Here is a 20,735-nt window from a genome sequence, read left to right on the forward strand (position 1 = left end):
GAATCATGAACTCAGCGTCCGATTGCCGTGAAACTTTGCACGCACATCCTCACTAGGCCAAGGAAGAAATGTTAGGAATCCCGGGGGGGAAAAATATATTGTAAGACCTACAGTTAAAGAGGTATAGGCAAAAACGTGAATCTTTCTCTTACCAATTTGGAAAATATAGAGTGGAATTTCTTCCTTGACTTAGTGGGGATGTGCGTGCAAAATATCTCGGCAATCGGGCGCTGCTTCCATGATTTGATTGATTTTACTACAACTACTACTACTACTACTACTACTACTACTACTACTACTAGCAATAGTATTCTTTTATATTATAATAAGATAATCTTTTGGTATTTTTTGCTTCATTTTGACAGTGACAAAGAGCAGAGACAGAGAGGATACCCTGCAGCAAGGAGCCTGGGGTGGGATTTGAACCACGGCCGGCTGTGGTATGTTCTCTACCAGGTGAGCTACCGGGGCACAACCCTCACATTGTCTTCTAATGATGTAGTGACATGTAGATATGATCAATGATGATCTAATGATGTAGTGACATGTAGACATGATCAATGATCTAATGATGTAGTGACATGTAGACATGATCAATGATGATCTAATGATGTAGAGACATTTAGACATGTATTAGTTGTTGTTTATGTGCAGACATTCAGTTTGACAATGTCTGTCTCCCCCCAGCTCACCTCTTCATCTGACCAGCCAATAGAAACACTGACTTAAACTCAACAATCAAAGTTCCACGTCCACCGACCAGGACCACTGACAGACATCCGGCGCCAACATGGGCGGTCGCAAGATTTTCCCACATTTTCTTCTCGTCCTCCTGTGGATTACGGATTCCTACCTTAATTCACCACGGAATTTACACCAGATGGAGATGGAGAAAAATGTACTTGAAAAAAGGGAATCCCATAACGATTTCTACCTGCACACCGGTACGGAGCGGAAACATCTTGGTTTTGGTGCTGCGGCGATATACTCCACGTTGACCTCAAACCCGGATCGTAAGAATAAACCCCCGAATGGTCGGATGGATCGAAGGTGTATGATCTACCTGTATCTACTACTTTCTGGAGACATTGAGCTCAACCCTGGTCCTGGTAGGTTTTGTGATTTTTGTCAGCTAATTACCCAACCCACAAGGTTGATCCTACTCAAACCACCATATATCTCATTCTTACGGACAGGTCCAAAATCTCCAAGATTGGGGTTTTCCTGCTATGCCACAACAATGTGTAATGCCCTACCAATAGTCGTAAAGGAGTGTGAATCCCTACTCTCCTTCAAAACTGCCCTGAAAGAGCACTTACAGGTGGCTGCAATTCAAACTGGCCCCCGTAAAAGTCAAAGCCTACCCCCCCCCCCCCCCCCCCCCCTTCAAACTGTTTACTGCACATATTTTAGTTTTTGTTTTCTAACTGTTTACATGATTTTTTCCATGGTAGTGTATATTTGGGGTGTTTTAGAGAAGAGAGAAGTGTCTAGGACGTGTGGAGCATTGTCCAGGGTGTTTTAGAGAAGAGAGAAGAGTCTAGGACGTGTGGAGCATTGTCCAGGGTGTTTTAGAGAAGAGAGAAGAGTCTAGGACGTGTGGAGTGTTGTCCAGGGTGTTTTAGAGAAGAGAGAAGAGTCTAGGATGTGTGGAGCGTTGTCCAGGGTGTTTTAGAGAAGGGAGAAGAGTCTAGTACATTTGTTGTCCACAACGTGTGGTCGTTTGTAATGAGGGTAGGCATCAACCGAAAGTCAATGATTAAATGCTTTATAACATGTTATGCTTCTTGTTATAAAGCATCATAGCATATAATTATACAATGTTATAAGCTGATCATAAGAAAACACTGTTTCACCAACAAATCCATTTTCATTTCTCTTAGCTTCAGAGAAACACTTTGTCAACCAACACCAGCCTGACCTGATTCAGAGAGTGAAGATGGTGGATCCCATCCTAGATCTGCTCCGTGCTGAGGGTGTCATCACCCATGAGGGCTACAGTAATGTGAGGTCTAAGTCCACCACTCAGGAGAAGATCAGGGAACTCTATCCACTCCTGAACTCCAACAAAGCCAAAGACATGTTCTACAAAGGTCTTGAGGAACATGAGAAGTTACTTCTCAATGAGCTGTAAGTAATTTTCATTTACATTCAGTCCAAACATTGCATTAGTAGAAGAGATTAGAAGGAACCTTTTCAGGCCATGATGCTTTCAGTGATAATATGAATCATTAGCATGTATCCTCTTCATGTCTAAGATATGCAGTTGTTTTTGTTGTTATTGTTGTGGTGCAAACATAACATGAGCTCTAAGTGAGGTGATCTTCAAGAGACAAAAACATGTCTTCTCTAATACATTCAGTGTGTGTGTGTGTGTGTGTGTGTGTGTGTGTGTGTGTGTGTGTGTGTGTGTGTGTGTGTGTGTGTGTGTGTGTGTGTGTGTGTGTGTGTGTGTGTGTTATTTATACTAGACCATACCCGGTCGACGTATCCGTGGGGGGATATGCGCACATGATCTGACAACCCGGGAGGAAGTTTGTCCCATAGCTGGGCAGCCCCGTAACCATGGCGACATTCTTTGACACAAAAGCGCTAATAAGAAGCTGAGATTTGATGAAATTGAAAAACGGGCTTCACAGTTAAGTTCAGATGGTAATGGTCAATGGCTGTGTGCAAAATCAGAGCAATTGCTCCAGCCACTGATGAGAACCGGGTAGCTTCACTCACCGCAGCCTCAACACTACAGACAGAGGTTACTAGAATTATAGTAGGATAGGATTGGTATATTTATATATAGTATTTATATAGTATTGGTTGGTGTGTGTGTGTGTGTGTGTGTGTGTGTGTGTGTGTGTGTGTGTGTGTGTGTGTGTGTGTGTGTGTGTGTGTGTGTGTGTGTGTGTGTGTGTGTGTGTGTGTGTGTGTGTGTGTGTGTGTGTGTGTGTGTGTGTGTATTTATATATATAGGATTGGTAGATTTATATAGAGTTGGTATGACAATCTTTTTACATTTCACAGCAGGGATGCTCAGCCTTCTCATCCAACACAACCTGAAAGAGCAGCTGCATCATCTATCTCAGGTGAGTCATGTCTAAACGTTTATCGTGACGCGTTGTGAACTTGTAGATCTACTATTTTCAAATAGCCAATACAGCCAGATCTGCAATCTTATCTAAATGACTGTTAAAGCAGAGTTTGTTTAAATGAGTGAATGATTAAGCACCTAACTTGTAACATTGCAAATAGGCTATGTTAGATTTTAATTGCTTGTCATTGTCACTTGGAAATACAATATGCGTGCATGTCCATGATCTAGCCCATGCCTTTATAAAATGTTATATTTTCACAGGAATTATTTATTAGTGTGTTAGATATACATTTTGGAGTGGATACATGTGTCCAGATGCCTGTCAGACAGTCAGACAATGCCTGTCTAGATGGAACAAACGGGTTCAGCCAAAGTCTACACAGCCTCAGACCTGACGTGAGATCTGACGTACGCCCATTATTTAGTCTTTGATAAATGAGGGCCAATATTTTGAAGCCATCAGATTCAACCGCTCACGGGCCAAACCCATAGTGTCAGATGTTCAAGTCCTTGCATAACGGGAGCGGCCACAGCAGGGTCTTTGTTGTTGTTTTGTTCATCGTTTTTGTGCCCTCAGCCTCGAGCCTGGATGCAACGGGTGTGTAACATTCATTTCTGAACAAAAGTGTATTTTTCTAGTTTGCTGTCCATGTGAGTATGGAGTGAGTAATAGACAAAGAACACTGTTTTATTGACAAGTCTCTCTCTCTCTCTCTGTCTGTCTGTCTGTCTGTCTGTCTGTCTGTCTGTCTGTCTGTCTGTCTGTCTGTCTGTCTGTCTGTCTGTCTGTCTGTCTCTCTCTCTCTCTCTCTCTCTCTCTCTCAGATGACAGTGATGATGGAAAGACTTCAGGAAGGGTTGCAAAGAGAAGAAAGAAAGGTAAACAGTTTTAGTTCATTAGCAGATTAAAACAGATCAGGATTTTGACTGATATGCCCAATTACATCTTTATCTCTGTCTGTCTGTCTGTCTGTCTGTCTGTGTGTATCTTAAATGTCTAGTAAGGAGAGGAGAGACCTCATGGTACAGACACTAATATACTAGAGATACTTATATTATATGTCTAGTAAGGAGAGGCCTCATGGTACAGACACTAATATACTAGAGATACTTATATTATATGTCTAGTAAGGAGAGGCCGCATGGTACAGTCAAAAATAAAACAAAAAGCAGATCTACTGTAGTTGCTATTGAGTAAAGAGTAAAGAGAGGGCAGGAGAATTGGATATGAAGATTGATGTATGACACTAAATATTAACTTGTTCTAGTAGAGTATAGTTAATGTTTTATATTGCTGTAGTTACATTATAACTGATGGATTATAGAATAGTTAATTTAGCATTAAACATAATCATGGATTATTCATTATATTAATTAGCTGCTTCACATTTGGGACACTGTGTGTGTGTGTGTGTGTGTGTGTGTGTGTGTGTGTGTGTGTGTGCGTGTGCGTGTGCGTGTGTGCGTGTGTGCGCGCATTGCTAGTCTGTACTTCTAGTATTTCACCAACATCTTTAAACCTGTGATGTGACAATAAAGCTGATTCTGATTATAGGTTGTTTCAGCCTCAGTAAACACATCAACAGACAGAACATTATTTAATGTTGAGCTGAACATTGATACATGCTAAATATGAGCTCAATTTACATATCAAAGTAACAAAACAGACCAGGATGCCTTGCCTTTTTATCAGCAATAGAATTGGAGATTTCACATTTAGATTCAAGTGTTGCATGTTTCATTATTACAGATTTGGCGGTGAAAACACAAGAGGATGCAAAGCTTATTGAATTCTACCGAAACAAGCTCCAAACAAATGTTGAGGACCCGTTCACATGTTTACCTGAAGGGTCAGTCCAACGGACAGATAAGAATGATTTTGATTGCTACACACGTGTCAGCATCATACATGTGGACGACACAGAGATCAGCTCTGAGCATGAGGTCAGACAGATGGAGAGGAAGAAAGCATGGCAGGAGCTCCAGCGGAGTGAAATGGTGATGAAGAAAGCAGGGCAGGAGATCCAACTCAGTGACATCTTTAAACACCCTTCTGGAAAAAACAAACGTATAAGAACTGTGATGTCCATTGGTAATGCAGGAGTTGGCAAAACCTTTCTCGTACACAAGCTTGTCTCTGACTGGGCAAAGCAAAAACATCAAACTCCTCACCTCACATTTGTGTTCCAATTTCGCCACCTAAATTTGCTGCGGGGACGAAGGTTCAGTTTAGCACAGCTAATTCACGAATGCATCGACACAACCAAATGCATCCCAGAAGAGGAACTTAATTACATCTTCACTGAGCTGCAGAAGTCAGGAAACCCAAATTATGACAAAAGCCTCTTCAAACTTCTGTTTGTGTTGGACAGTTTAGACGAAAGCCTTCAGTTGGACTTTGAGACTAACTATGACTGTTCGTATGACTTCTCCCGACCTGTCCCACTGGAAGAGCTGCTAGTAAACCTCATGAAAGGTAAACTGCTTCGCTGTGCTCACATCTGGATAACAACCCGCCCTGCTGCAGCCAAACAGATCCCTTCTCAGTTTGTTGACATGTTGATGGAGGTGAAAGGGTTCACTGATGCCATGAAGGAGGAGTACTTCAGGAAGAAATTCAGTGATGAGAAGCTGGCCAACAGAATCATCGCACACATGAAGACATCAAAGAGCCTCCACATCATGTGTGAAATCCCAGTCTTCTGTAAGATGGCTGCCACCGTTCTCTGTGACATTTTGAGGAGAGACGAGAAAGGCCAGCTGCCCAAGACCCACACTGAGATGTACAGCTCCTTCCTGATGGTTCAGACAAAGAGGAAGAACAGGAAGTATGATGAGACACATGAGGTGAATCAACAGCAGCTCATGGACACTGATAGGGAAGTTATCATGAAGCTGGGCAGACTGGCGTTTGAACATCTGGAGAAAAGTAGCACCATTTTCTACCAAAAAGACCTGGAAGTCTGTTGTCTTGATGTGAAAGCAGCCTCGCTGTACTCAGGAGTGTGCACAGAGATCTTCAAAGGAGACAATGTGAATTTCCAGAGAACGGTCTACAGCTTTGTTCATCTGAGCATCCAGGAGTTTCTGGCTGCAGTCTACATGTTCCACTGTTTCACACAGAGGAACACAAAGGAGAACATGAAGGTACTGAAGACATTCCTGGGACCACCTGACCCATATGGACGTTACAGAAGTGTCAGTTCCTTGGATGACTTCCTGTGGAATGTCATGGAAATAGCCCTAGAGAGTAAAAATGGCCACCTTGACCTCTTTGTCCGCTTCCTTCATGGTCTCTCACTGGAGTCCAACCAGAGTCTGTTAGGAGGCCTGCTGGGTCAGACAGAGAACAGTCCAGAGAGCATCCAGAGAGCCATCAACAACCTGAAGAAGATGAATGACCCCTTTGCCTCTCCTGACAGATGTATCAACATCTTCCACTGTTTGATAGAGATAAACGACCACTCTGTACATCAGGAGATCCAACAGTGCCTGAAGTCAGGGGACAGATCAAAGACAGAACTGTCTCCAACCCAGTGTTCAGCTCTGGCCTGCATGCTGCAGATGTCAGAGGAGGTTCTGGATGAGTTGAACCTGGACACATACAACACATCATATGAGGGACGGCTGAGACTGATCCCAGCTGTGAGGAACAGCAGAAAGGCTCGGTTAGTAGTCATGTGAATAGAAAACCTACTAGAACAGTGTATAATTACAAATGATGGTTAACGTAAAACATTGGTTCACAAAGTGTGGTCCGTTGACCTGCAGATGTTCAGTTCCAGGGGGTCCCCAGCAAAATAAGGAATGGTTGAACACTTTTAACTTCATTTTATTCTTCAGCTATTCGAAAATAGCCGATCTACAAGCTCATGACGTGTCGCGACGCACTGTGCGCTTGTAGATCGGCTTTTTAAAATTGTCTATATAATATACTGTATATACATTTACTTAAATAATTGAGAAATGTTGAATAACTTTTTTACATTTTTAACAACATATATATCTTCTCATGTGGCCAAATACATTTTCTTGACATGAAAATGTTTGAGAACCACTAATGTAAAAGATCCAGTAATAACCACATCTTAAATCTTGTCTGGGTGTTAAATAGTGACTGGTGGTGTGTTTATGTATAAATAAAGATCTGTACAAAACAGGTAAAAACAAGATTAAGAGTCTAAAAGCCCTGCTAGTTACACCCACCTGGACCAGCACTCTCACTAGCTTGGCTAAAAAGGAAAATATAGTAAAAATAAGTAACACATGTGAGGTAGCCGATCTACAAGCTCACAGTTGTGAGGTGCTAATTTACTGCCATGCAACCAATAGATCAGGCTTTATAACCCAGCTCTCTAAAATTGAAAAATAAAGTTAATTATATATTTTTTAGGACCATGTTTTATATTATATATAAGGATTCACTGTAGTGTAACCAAAAGCAACAGCTGAATACTTTACTAGACATAAATGTAAACAGAACAAGGTACAGTCAGACATTTAGGTTAAAACGATTACACAAAAAAGTCCTGGGGACTTATTTCCATTGTGGTCCTATGTATTCAATTCATCTACATAGCATGAGAAAATAACACAATAATACATATCAACAAATACAAAACGCTGTGTGTACAAAGGAGAAAAGGGAAAATGTTGGCAGTGAATGTCACCTCCTTTCTATGGGAACATTGCGTTTACCTCCCCTTCACTCACTCACAAGTATAGTCAGGTAATACAACAAAAAATCTAAACAAAATGCTACATTGTGCTTTTTGGCCAAATGGTGGCGCTAGATGAAACATTTGTGGGGTCACTTAATCAAGTGAACATTTTGGCCTAAAGGTGGTGCTAGAGTAGAGGTCATGTGGTCAGTAAAATCAGTAGGTTTTATCCTGTGGGGGAAATGAATGTGATCAACAAGTTTCGTGACAATCTGACCAGTAGCCTACATTTAGAAATGTTGTGTGACAGTGAACATTTTCACCTAATGGTGGTGCTAGAGGAAATTCTATTTGGTCACTAAAATCAGTTGGGGTCATCCTCTGGGGAGCATGAAGGTGCATAGCTTGTAATTATATATTTTTTTTCAAGATATGTCGTTTATGTTTATGTAAGCTCACAATGTAATGTGTTGCGACGTGCTGTGAGCTTGTAGATCTGCTATTTTGGTTGACTGTTCAGCCCAGAATAGGTTCACCTGACCACATGGTGGCACTCTACCTTACAACATGTGCAACTCTTAGTTAACTTCATTGACAGTGTTTTTGTCATCTCTGATTTACAGACTTCTGACTTCATCTGATCTTTACAGACTTGCTGCCTTTGAGCTCTACCGACGCCTCCAAAAGACACACTATGAAGTTGTGGCTTCAGCTCTCAGCTCTAATCCTTCACATCTAACAGAACTGGACCTCACTGGGAACGAACTGGAGGGATTCATTCATGGAGCTGATCTCTACTGGACTGAAGAGTCCACATGGTAGACTGCAGATTCTAAGGTTAGATTAATTTACCAGCATTATTGTTTATTAGTTCTGTTTTAGTTTTTTTAGTTTTACTCATGACATGACCAATGAGAGTTAGCGCTTTCAGTGTTGCCAAGGCCCCTACACACTAATGGGGTTCGCTGACAAAATCAGAGAGAGAGAGAGAGAGAGAGAGAGAGAGAGAGAGAGAGAGAGAGAGAGAGAGAGAGAGAGAGAGAGAGAGAGAGAGAGAGAGAGAGAGAGAGAGAGAGAGAGAGAGAGAGAGAGAGAGAGAGAGAGAGAGAGAGAGAGAGAGAGAGAGAGAGAGAGAGAGAGAGAGAGAGAGAGAGAGAGAGATGATAAAAACACATGTATTCTTTGGATCTGGACTCGGTATCGCATCGTGGTGAAACACGATGCAGTGTGATCCCTTCATATAGTGGCGATCAATCATATAGTGTGAAAAACACAAGGACATATGACAGCCGATTTCAAGAAAAAGACTTGTGTAGTGCTTAACGATCTGATGACTCCCCGACCACTTCAAATATCTGCCAGTGTGTAGCATAGATTATAGAAACCTAGATACCTCATTGGCCTCTGCAGTTCATTGGAGCAACCTGTAAGGCTCTGGCGGCCGCCATTGAGGGCAATCTGCCAATCTGGCCAATCACAGCACGTTGACTACTGGCCAATCACAGCGTGTCTAACTTACTAGTGGCTGGGTTACGAAAAGACGTCCGAACGTCCCCTTCTGTGACGCACGCGACTGAGATACAGACCGAGATACAGACACCTCAGAGCCAGAGGAGGCGTCTACCTTTATATGTCTATGGTGTGTAGAGGCCCTAAGATACGGTGTCTGCCCCCCACACCCTCCCTCCATTCAAACGCATAGACTGTAAGTTCACAACAAACCACAACAAACCTGCAAGCATCACAATGCGACAGTACTACCTGGCACAGAACATAAGTTAAATGTCTAAAGAAAAAACTAAAGACTCAGACGTCAGATGTATAGAACTGAGTGGAGAAAGAAATAAGGGTGGCTAAAAAGTGTGACAGAAGATCATTATGTTCAAACCAGGCAACCTTTTTCAGTTAGCCATGGTAGAATCCATCATGTAGCCTAAACAACATAAAGTGAAAAGCAGGCAAGCAGCAGAGAAGCCAGGTAGCACTGACACAGTTCCTTGTCTGCCAAGCGACCCCAGACAGGCTAAGATGGTATGTGAAATAAGCATGTTCATTTTGTTTTTAAAACCTAATGGTTGTTGTTACTGTATGTATGCCAATATGACTAAACTAGTACTGGGTAACCAGAAGAGTGGTCACATGAGAAGTGTGTATATACTTTGGAAAATGGCGAGAAATAAGGTACAATAACATATGCTTGATTTGATGGTAACTGGATAGGTGGGCACTAAGGAAGAATGGGCGGTGTTAAATTGTCTATTTTTCCCAAAATGTTAAAAAATATATATAGATATACATACAAAAGTAAAGTATACATGATTAGAACATGCTTAAATAAAAAATAAAATAAAATGAAAAATGTTTTAATTTTTTTTTTTTTTCGCACAAAGAACCAGGAGATAACGCGATCCAAAGATTTACTGCTCCATTCTGCTCGAATTCCCTGTTTTCCTGTGTTTTACTATGTATTTTTGAGCGAAACATGCTATTTTCAAAGGCGGACAACAAATATCAACGAGGTTGCGATGACCTTGTTGACATTTGTGAAACCACACAGTGAAACCCTCAGTGATTGGCTTTTTCTTTTTTGGTAGCTAACAAAACAACTGCGTAGAGTGGACTCAGTGTTAGCTTTCGAAGCTAACAGTGCTACCTAGCTAGGCGAGCTGATAGCAGTTTATGCTAACAGTAGCAGTCGATACTACAAAGTATTTTCTGGGAGCGAGCATTCTAAGTACAAACTCTGAAATACTTTCGAGATGCCGTGTATTCTATACTTAATGGATTGTATCACCTGGAATCAGCAGCGTCTCGTGGTCCAAGAGTCGATCCTGGCCTATGTGAAACGTTCTCTGAAGAGAACTGAGAGTGAGAGACAGAGAAATGCTCTTGCTTCATTAGAAGAAAAAAACAGGTGGTGAAAACTGATACGCCCTGACATATTATACTAGGGAGGGCGGGACCTCCTGTCAGGGAGCACATCAGAGTCCAGCCAATAGGAATTATCAAGACGTTTATAATAATAATGCTTCTGTGTTCACGCCAGAGGATACTCTCCCATAGCGAGACATCGAAGTGAAGTATAGAATATAGAACTTAATGTCAGGACAGGTCTTGGCCATTCCAAGACATGAACTTTTTTCTTCTTTGTTCCTTCAATGATGGCGTGATGAGTAATGTTCCCCTAGTGTAAGTTCTGACAAACACCTTGGTGCAATTTAGACACATCATCAGCGATGTATCCTGGGGTCATCGGGTGTTTGGGGTCTTTCAACATCATACGGTCATCACAGAGGGTCGCTCAGGCGACCCTCTGTGATGACCCTCAGCACCTGGTCATGGTGCTATCGGTAGCGCCCGTATCCCATTGCTTTTGAACAACAGCTCAAGATGTGCTCCAGCCATCCTCCTCTCTGGCAGAGTGGGCACAGTGGAGTGTCTGCCAGCCCCCAGTGGAAGAGGTTGGACTGGCTGGGGAGGACATCGTCGAGAGACTGAACCAGGAACTTGATCCAGTGTGGCTCAGAATTATTTTTTATCCCGCGATTTGTTAACCCTTTTTTCGCCCAGTGCCAATCTTTAAGTGATCCTGGGTGCTACACTCCCCCCACCAGCCTAGGGAGCCCAGGGCCGAGCTTCAATGCATGAGAGCCAACTGACCATCTTATCACCTGACAGAGGGGAGTTTCCCTGATTGGACAACCTGTTCCTTTCCCCTCCATCAGGCACCCCGGCTGTCATGGGGGAGGTGGTATAGCGACCAGGATTACTACATGTTTTTGTGAGGGTTTTAACTACCCTAGGAGACACGGGGAGAACATGCAAACTCCACACAGAAAAGTGGGAATTGAACCCAGGACCATCTAGCTGTGAGGCGACAGCGCTACCGAATGCGCCACCGTGCCCCTTTGCACAGCAATCTTAAGCTTAAGCTACATACGTACAGTATGTCTGTAATCAACGTCTGTATTTTGGTGCCCGAACCAAGCCGTTCCCTTCCCCTCCATCAGAAATACCTTTCTTTCTTGGCAGTTAACTTTGTGTAATCTTTTTTAATCAACTCTTATATTTAATCTGTTATTACAGACTTGTTGGCTGTAGAATCACCCAGACAGGATTTGAAGTTCTGGCTTCAGCTCTCAGCTCTAATCCTTCCCACATCAAAGAGATGGACCTGAGTTGCAACAACCTGCAAGAATCATCATTACTAGAGCTTCTCTGTACTGCACTGAAGAGTCCACTTTGTAGACTGGAAACTCTAAGGTCAGACAATTTACAATAATGTATTTGAACGATTCTGTTTGATTATTTATGATGTGATTATAATTATGTATACACAATAATGCTGTGTTAAGATAGTATTTGAAGAAAGTGCATAAGGTTGATATGTTAATCCACACTGACTAGTATAATAATAAGGTACTGACTATGTACAGCCAAGCTGACATGCAACATTTAAAACGTATACTCCTCTAAATGCATTATAAGTGGTTAAAGGCTTTCTTAGAACCCTAGTTTTGAATATTATTTACATTGATATTAATTCTGAACACAAACTATATTAAAACATTGATATGAATATCATTTCAGAATCAATGGCAGGCAAAGAGTTAACTATATATATATATATTATATTTTTTAATCCCGTTTATCACAAATGATCCAGGAGATAACGCTATCCAAAAAGTTGTTGCTCCATTCACTTCAATGTTAAAAACGTTTTACAATGTATTTTGAGTGAAACATGCTATTTTCAAACATCAAACAACACATGTCAACGAGGTTGCGATGACCTCGTTGACATTTGTGAAACCACACCTGAAAACCTTAAGTGATTAGCAACCATCAGGGGATCAATTATACTGGAGATAAACATTCTGTGACTACTTGAAGTTTATAGTTTATAAAACACATTATTAAAAAAAAACACATTAAAACACAGTATTATTCAGATTCTGTTAATCATGGCTGCCTACTCTTTCCAGCTCTTGGGTCCCTACTTAAAAACCCAGAGAGTCCATCAAGATATGTAATCTGTAATTACAGACTTGCTGGCTGTAAAATCACACCGACAGGATGTGAAGTTCTGGCTTCAGCTCTCAGCTCTAATCTTGTCCATATGAAGCAACTGGACCTCAGTTTCAACTGCCTGCAGAATTCAGGGCTGAACGCGCTTTCTGCTGGACTGAAGAGTCCACATTGTATACTGCAGATCCTGAGGTAAATAATGTGTTTTCTCTCTGTGTGGATCTCTACTCGAACATCAACAGCAGTTTCTTAAACATGTATTTCTCTGCAGCTTGTCAGGCTGTGAGGTCACAGAGGAAGGCTGTTATTCTCTGGCTTCAGCTCTGACCCTCAACCCCTGCCATCTGAAACAGCTGGAGCTGAACTTCAACCAACCAGGAGGCTCTGGGCTAGAGCAACTCTCTGTTTCTGTTGAGAGTCCACATTTTGCACTAGAGACTCTCATGTGAGTAGAACTGGACTGTCCATGTTTGTTAGAATGTTTGTTTGCAAAAAGCACAGAGGTACAGTTATACAATATTGCTAAAAGGATATCACAAAAAGCCTTGAGGGCTTGTTCCCATTATGGTCCTGTGTATTCAATTCATCAATACATATAATGACTTACAATATACCATGCAAGAGATCATCAATAAGGAGCAGTACAAATATATTTACAGAAAAAACAGTGGGGGGTAATTTATTTTGGCAATCTAGTCCAGTTGCAAATTGCAGACAGGTGCCATTTTATGGCGGTTTTGAAGGAGGGCTGTTGGTAGGGCATTCCACATTTTGGTGGCATAATAGTATAATTAATTAATCCCCATGCTTGCGCATAATCTGAGGGGAATGAGGTCAGTGGAGCTCCCTCTGGTGTTGTGCCCGTGGGCGTTACTCAATCTTTTGAAGTAGTCAGACAGGTACATGGGCATTGGTCCCTTAAGTATCTTGTAGACCAGGCCAATTGTAAGTTGCTCTACTCTGTCCTCTACCCTGAGCCATCCCACCCTAGCATAATGAGCAAGGGTTTGCTGAGTCCTAGATGTGAGGTTTAGTAGTAACCTGATCCGTTTGTTTTGAGAGGTCTGGAGTTTAGCTTTTAATGCCTTTTGAGGTTCCAGAGTACCATGAGGTGCATGCACCGTCAAAATGAGTTCTCAACTCAACTCAACTCAACTTTATTTATATAGCACATTTAAAACAACCACAGCTGCCACAAAGTGCTGTACAGTGCATAGGTAATACAGTACATTGGATGGGCCTGGGCCGCAGCGTGGCGGTCCAGGCACCCTAGGCTGCAATGCCAGCCTGACAGCGTGTCGCGGGTTCGACTCCCGATCCCGACGACCTTTGCTGCGTGTGATCCCCCAATCTCTCTCCCCATTTCCTGTCAGCCTACTGTGATCTATCAATAATAAAAAAAAGGCAAAAAGCCCAAAAAAAAATCTTAAAAAAAAAAAAAAAAAAAGACATTGGATGAGTGCTCCAGCTAGTGTCCTCAGTGCATTCCTACTGACAAATAAACACGTCAATTATGTCCATGGCAGTGAATGAGTTAAAGGCACTTTTTATACCAAAGTATACACTTAGCAAGACACAATGAAAAGAAAAGCAATGCTTAACGTAAATAAGGTATTAGATGGTTAGAGAGGTCAGTGCTACTGGGCGGTACTCATTCAGGCCAGCTGAGGAGCCCTTCTTGGGTACTAGAACAATGGTGGACCTTTTGAAGCATGTGGGGACCATGGACTGGGCCAAGGAGAGGTTGAATATGATGGTGAATACCGGAGCCATGAGGTCAGCACAGGTCTTGATGACCCACCCAGAGATGTCGGCTGGGCGGGCTGCTTTCCTGATGTCCACCCTTTTGAACACTCACATCCTGCAAAGAAAATAACTAGTGGGTTCTCCACCACGTGGTTGAAATACTCCTTATTGTTGTTATCCATAGGGTTACTCGTGCCAGCCGCCAGGCTAGCACTAGCATTGTTAGCCTCAAACCTGCTATTATGAAAATTCAGTTTGCTCGTCAATGTTTTGTGTAAGTGCTCTCGAATGACTGGTCCTTGCCCTCATAATCCATCATTGTCTGAAGTCCTTGCCACATCCCTCACACGTTATTCTTTTATTTATTTTCTGTATAACGCCAATATGCGTTGTTTAATTCTCTGTTTGTCAACGTCGGGACCGGTGACCACCGGGTATCCAAACAGGTCCATTTGGTTCCATTTGTACACTCTCAAAGTTAATTTAACACTGAGGATTAGAGTAGATTGGGGTACCAGAGATTAAAGAACCAATTGATATCAAATGGGGGTCTGTGGTCTATAGGGGTCCTTGAAATGTCAAAGGTTGAGAATGACTTGATTGATTGATTGAATTGAAATTGTTATTAGGCAAAAGAGTGTAAAACAACACAGTTACATTTATAATGCTTTTGTCTAAAAGGTCCGGCCAAAAAAGTCCTTGCGGGCTTGTTTCCGTTGGGGTCCTTGAATTAATTTCATAGACATATATAGTAGCAACCAAACAGTTCAAAAATCAACATAAGAATACAGAGGAAAAAATATATACCACTATGTACAAAAAAAAATCACACCCTGTGTGAAGGAAGCGGTGCCTTTGGGGCGGGCCTTAACTAATTTCAGTTCGTCCCTATTGGTGGTCTGAGTCTCTGGGCGGGTCTTGATGACCCGCCCAGAGATGTCGGCTGGGCGGGCTGCTTTCCTGATGTCCACCCTTTTGAACACTCACATCCTGCAAAGAAAATAACTAGTGGGTTCTCCACCACGTGGTTGAAATACTCCTTATTGTTGTTATCCATAGGGTTACTCGTGCCAGCCGCCAGGCTAGCACTAGCATTGTTAGCCTCAAACCTGCTATTATGAAAATTCAGTTTGCTCATCAATGTTTTGTGTAAGTGCTCTCGAATGACTGGTCCTTGCCCTCATAATCCATCATTGTCTGAAGTCCTTGCCACATCCCTCACACGTTATTCTTTTATTTATTTTCTGTATAACGCCAATATGCGTCGTTTAATTCTCTGTTTGTCAACGTCGGGACCGGTGACCACCGGGTATCCAAACAGGTCCATTTGGTTCCATTTGTACACTCTCAAAGTTAATTTAACACTGAGGATTAGAGTAGATTGGGGTACCAGAGATTAAAGAACCAATTGATATCAAATGGGGGTCTGTGGTCTATAGGGGTCCTTGAAATGTCAAAGGTTGAGAATGACTTGATTGATTGATTGAATTGAAATTGTTATTAGGCAAAAGAGTGTAAAACAACACAGTTACATTTATAATGCTTTTGTCTAAAAGGTCCGGCCAAAAAAGTCCTTGCGGGCTTGTTTCCGTTGGGGTCCTTGAATTAATTTCATAGACATATATAGTAGCAACCAAACAGTTCAAAAATCAACATAAGAATACAGAGGAAAAAATATATACCACTATGTACAAAAAAAAATCACACCCTGTGTGAAGGAAGCGGTGCCTTTGGGGCGGGCCTTAACTAATTTCAGTTCGTCCCTATTGGTGGTCTGAGTCCACTTACCAAATTTGTACTTGGTAGCATGCTGCAAACTGGAATGATGGCTGTTTAAAGCCCAGCCAATGGGCAGACAGAGGGGGCGGGGCTTAAGTAATGACAGTTAGTCCCTATTGCTGGCTTTAGTCCATGTACAAAATTTGTACTCCATAGCATGCTGCGAACTTGAGTTATGGCTGTTTGAAGGCCAGCCAATGGGAAGACAGAGGGGGCGGGCTGCAGCAATTCATGCTGGTCCCTATTGGTGGTCTACATACCAAATGTGGACTTGGTGGCATGCTGCAAACTGGAGTTATAGCTGTTTAAAATCCCGTGCTCATCCCGTGCTCATACGGGCGCTGGGGGTCCCTGGACCCCTCTTTGATAACTTCATCAATTCATGCTCGTGCCTATTGGTGGTCTAAGTTCACATACCAAATGTGGACTTGGTGGCATGCTGCAAACTGGAGTTATAGCTGTTTAAAATCCCGTGCTCATCCCGTGCTCATACGGGCGCTGGGGGTCCCTGGACCCCTCTTTGATAACGTCATCAATTCATGCTCGTCCCTATTGGTGGTCTAAGTCCACATACCAAATTTGGACTTGGTGGCATGCTGCAAACTGAAGTTATAGCTGTTTGCTTCTTTGCCGTGCTCATCCCGTGCTCAAGAGTCAAACGTAGAGCGGTTGGCACCACTAAAAGGCATGAGAAAATACGAAATATATACCCAAAAAAAGGAGGAAAAAAACGCATGAGAAAATAAAAAAAATATATACAATAAAGCTTTAGAAAATAAAAAAAATATGTACAAAAACAAGGGGAGCGGGGGGTCGTCTGTCTACAGGGAAACTGGTACTAGCTCCTCTTTAGGCCTCCAGAAAGATGATTTTTTAGGGCTGTTTTGAATGAGCCCAGCGAACTGCATTTTTTGAGGGATGGGGTTAGACTATTCCATTCCTTGGTGGCTGTGCTGTAGAAGGAGAATTTGCCCATGTTTGTTTTATGGGTGGGTGGTACCAGATCGTTGTTTACGCTCCCTCTAGTTTTGTGACTGTGGGTGTCACTAACTTTTTCGAGGTAATTATACAGATATGCGGGTATAGGGGGCATTTCGGGCAAATCTGCATTTACAATTTTGAAGACCAGTCCCATTTTAGTTGTTTAACCCTGTCTTCCACCCTGAGCCAGCCTAGGCTGGCAAAGTGAGTGGGTGAGAGGTGGGTCATGGGCCCCAGTCCGAGAAGTAGTCGAATCAGTTTGTTTTGGGAGGTTTGAAGCTTAGTCTTCAGTGACACTGAGGTGTTGACGTTTGACGTGTACTGTTCCAGTTCTTTACATGCCGCCTAACATACCACCTGTATACCAGTGGCACATTATACAGTAAGTTTCAGTGTGCATTTAGAGCAGCATGGATGGACTTGACAATCCATGGTTTCTGGTTTGGAAAAGCCCTTACCTTCACCTTAGGTTCTACACCATCCACAATTGTTGCTATGAAGCCCGTCACCATCTCTGCAAACTCGTTCATGTAATTTCCAGAGCTTTAATGAAACCAACACATCCACATCGCTCAAAGTGTCCTGCACAGACAGGTCTGTCAAGACATAATCGGACTTTGCAATGTTCAGCACCGCGACTCGCTCGCCTGAGCTCACTTGGCGGTGCCTCCGTCGTGATTCGATCCCAGGAGATTGGGGCTTACAGTCTAATGATTAGCGAGGCGAATGGCTGATAGCGGCCCACCAGAGCCTCCTGGTAGGCAGCACATGCGTTAATTTTGAATCACTGAAAGAAAAGGCTGATAAGACCCAAATAAACCCAACTAGGAGGTTGGAGGTGTGTCTTCAGCCCAACTGCTTGATGATTTGTGCTGATTTGGAGCCCAATCTATGGGCCGAGTTCTAGGTATCGGGTTGCAGCCCAGCCTGTTGGTCGTACGAAGAACAGTAGAAACACTGTAGTGTAGATAATAATAATAATAATAATAATAATAATAATAATAATAATAATAATAATAATAAGGGTAATAATAATAATAATAATAATAATAAGGGTAATAATAATAATGATAATAATGATAATAATAATAATAATAATAATAATAATAGTAGTGTCAGGTAGTGGAGACGTTGTGTTAGACAGTTAGACATTGATTCATTGTTATTCTACTTCCTACAGTGTGAATCATGGAGGAGAACACTGGATTAAACCTCAACTCCTTACAAGATGTGAGTGTCTGTCTGTCTGTCTGTCTGTCTGTCTGTCTGTCTGTCTGTCTGTCTGACCGGGGTCCCCCATGGCTCTATCCATGACCCTTTTTCCCTCTACACCAAATGTGTTAGCTGAAAATAGCAGATCTACAAGCTCACAACGTGTTACATTGTGACATGTAGTGAGCTTGTAGATCTGCTATATTAACATATTTTTACCGACTCTATGGTTCAAGTGGTTAATTAAAGCTGCAATCTGGAACTGATTTCAAGTAATACAATATAACAATTATTTATATTAATTAACATTTTAAATATTATTATATTTTAGTTTTTTTTATATTATTGTCATATTATTGTGTGTGTGTGTGTGTGTGTGTGTGTGTGTGTGTGTGTGTGTGTGTGTGTGTGTGTGGTTGTAGAGTATAGCAGAATATGATAAATAGACTTTGTGATGAACCATTTTCCTGGAAAAATGCTGTTTTATCATTAAAAATATTTTTAGAGATATGTTTACAGTAGAAAAAAGAAATCTGATTAGATATTTAGGTGTGTGTGTGTATGGATATTCCAACCAGTCGCACCTACTGTACGCTTGATCGGTTACAGCCCCCGCAAAAGGCCAGGAGTTTGGGAAATAGGAGTAAAAGTAGATATTTCTCAGACCTGTGTCTTTGATGGTTTTTTATTTACTCGACAAATACAAACATACATTAACACTCCCAGTAGTCAACCATACTTCTAATCAGTCAGTTAAACTACTAACCAAGCCAGTAATCACATATTACTAACAAGGCCAGTCTAACAAAGTCTAACTTCGACCTCGCCAGTAGGCACACATTCTACTAACAAGGTCTAACCAGGTAAGGTCATTCAGGTTATAAACCTACAACAGGAAGATAAAGCACAGAAACAAAAAACAATGACAATATTACTGACATGAATCTTCACACAAACTATAAACATAGCATATAATCGTTGTGTAATCAAGTTCTCTCTACTTACTGCTGGCTTCTCCCAAACTTCCACGAAACTAACCTCCCCCCACTGGTTACACAAAGACAGAAAGGGACGTCGCCTTCCACCGGATATCAGGTGATATTCTCCTTAAAAGCACTGACTTTAAACGTCCACTTGTTGGCTCAAAAACCCTATCTGCAGTGACCTTTTAATGCCCTTCAGAAACCAGGTACTTTCATTGAGCATTTCTCAGTTAATGACCCCAAACAGGCAGTGTTAACCCTCAAATATGTCGGCCTACCACCCCGGTATAATCCTATAATAATAATAATAATCATAATAATTTCACAGTTGTCAGAGGCGTGGGATAATCTCTACAGTGTGTGTCACTCAGTGAATTATGTTTTTAATGTTTACTGCATTATTTTCTCATCAGATTTCCATCGTCTCACGATGGACACAAACACAGCAAACAGAAGCCTCTCTCTGTCTGAGAACAACAGGGAGGTGACAGATGTGTTGATGGAGGGAGAGTTTCAGTATCCTGATCATCCTGACAGGTTTGATCGGTGTTCACAGGTTATGTGTACAGAGGGTCTGACTGGACGCCGTTACTGGGAGGTAGAGTGGAAGGTATGCGTTTCTATATCAGCGACTTACAGAGGAATCAACAGGAAAGGATGGAGTGAGGACTGTAAGCTTGGATATAATGACAAGTCCTGGAGTCTTGACTGTAGAGATGGCCTCAATGGTGACAGTTACACTGTCAGTCACAATAGGAGGTTCACTGTCCTTCCTGTCCGTCCCTCTGACTCCAACAACAGAGTAGCAGTGGATAGGTGGGGTAACAGGGTCTACAGAGTAGCAGTGTATCTAGACTGGCCCGCTGGGACTCTGTCTTTCTATGATGCGTCCTCTGAGACACTGACACACCTGTACACCTTCCAGAACACATTCACTGAACCTCTCTACCCTGCAATGTGTTGTTATGTTATGTGCCCTTTGTCTCTGTGTGATCTTAGTTTTCGGTTCTAGGCTCTCCCTAGGCTGGCAGAGGGAGTGTATCTAGGATTGCTTAGACAATTGGCACTAGGTGAAAAAACTGGGTTACAAAATCATGGGATAAAAATGAAAACAATAGTTAATAACGTTTGGTTTTCTGTTAACTATGTATTTGTGTTTCTGCCAGGCCGAAAGGCATGGCCGAGACTTTGCTTTGCACTCTGTCCGTCCTCCGTGTGTCCGTCCGTCTGCGAGCAGCTAATCAACGCCATTTTTGG

General features: G+C 42.1%; 1 protein-coding gene across 3 annotated transcripts; it reads left to right on the forward strand.

Moving 5' to 3' along the window:
- Window positions 1-350: 350 nt before the first annotated feature.
- On the forward strand, window positions 351-20,681 carry LOC311034659 (NACHT, LRR and PYD domains-containing protein 3-like). 3 transcript variants are annotated; one of them, XM_084042594.1, is made up of 11 exons: window positions 351-456; window positions 688-1,109; window positions 1,884-2,130; window positions 3,019-3,080; window positions 3,914-3,967; window positions 4,839-6,756; window positions 11,836-12,012; window positions 12,796-12,969; window positions 13,049-13,222; window positions 18,464-18,513; window positions 19,892-20,681. In XM_084042594.1, exons 2-11 carry the CDS (start codon window positions 791-793, stop codon window positions 20,488-20,490), a joined length of 3,774 nt encoding a protein of 1,257 aa, XP_083898720.1. In that variant the 5' UTR covers window positions 351-456; window positions 688-790; the 3' UTR covers window positions 20,491-20,681. The 3 variants fall into 3 exon arrangements, with proteins under 3 accessions (XP_083898720.1, XP_083898721.1, XP_083898722.1); XM_084042595.1 differs by lacking the exon at window positions 3,914-3,967; XM_084042596.1 differs by lacking the exon at window positions 3,914-3,967 and having other exon boundaries at window positions 4,860-6,756.
- Window positions 20,682-20,735: the final 54 nt, after the last annotated feature.

The sequence above is a fragment of the Gymnoscopelus microlampas genome (genome assembly GCF_963454915.1).
Source record: "Gymnoscopelus microlampas genome assembly, chromosome: 19".
Taxonomy (NCBI): Eukaryota; Metazoa; Chordata; class Actinopteri; order Myctophiformes; family Myctophidae; genus Gymnoscopelus; species Gymnoscopelus microlampas.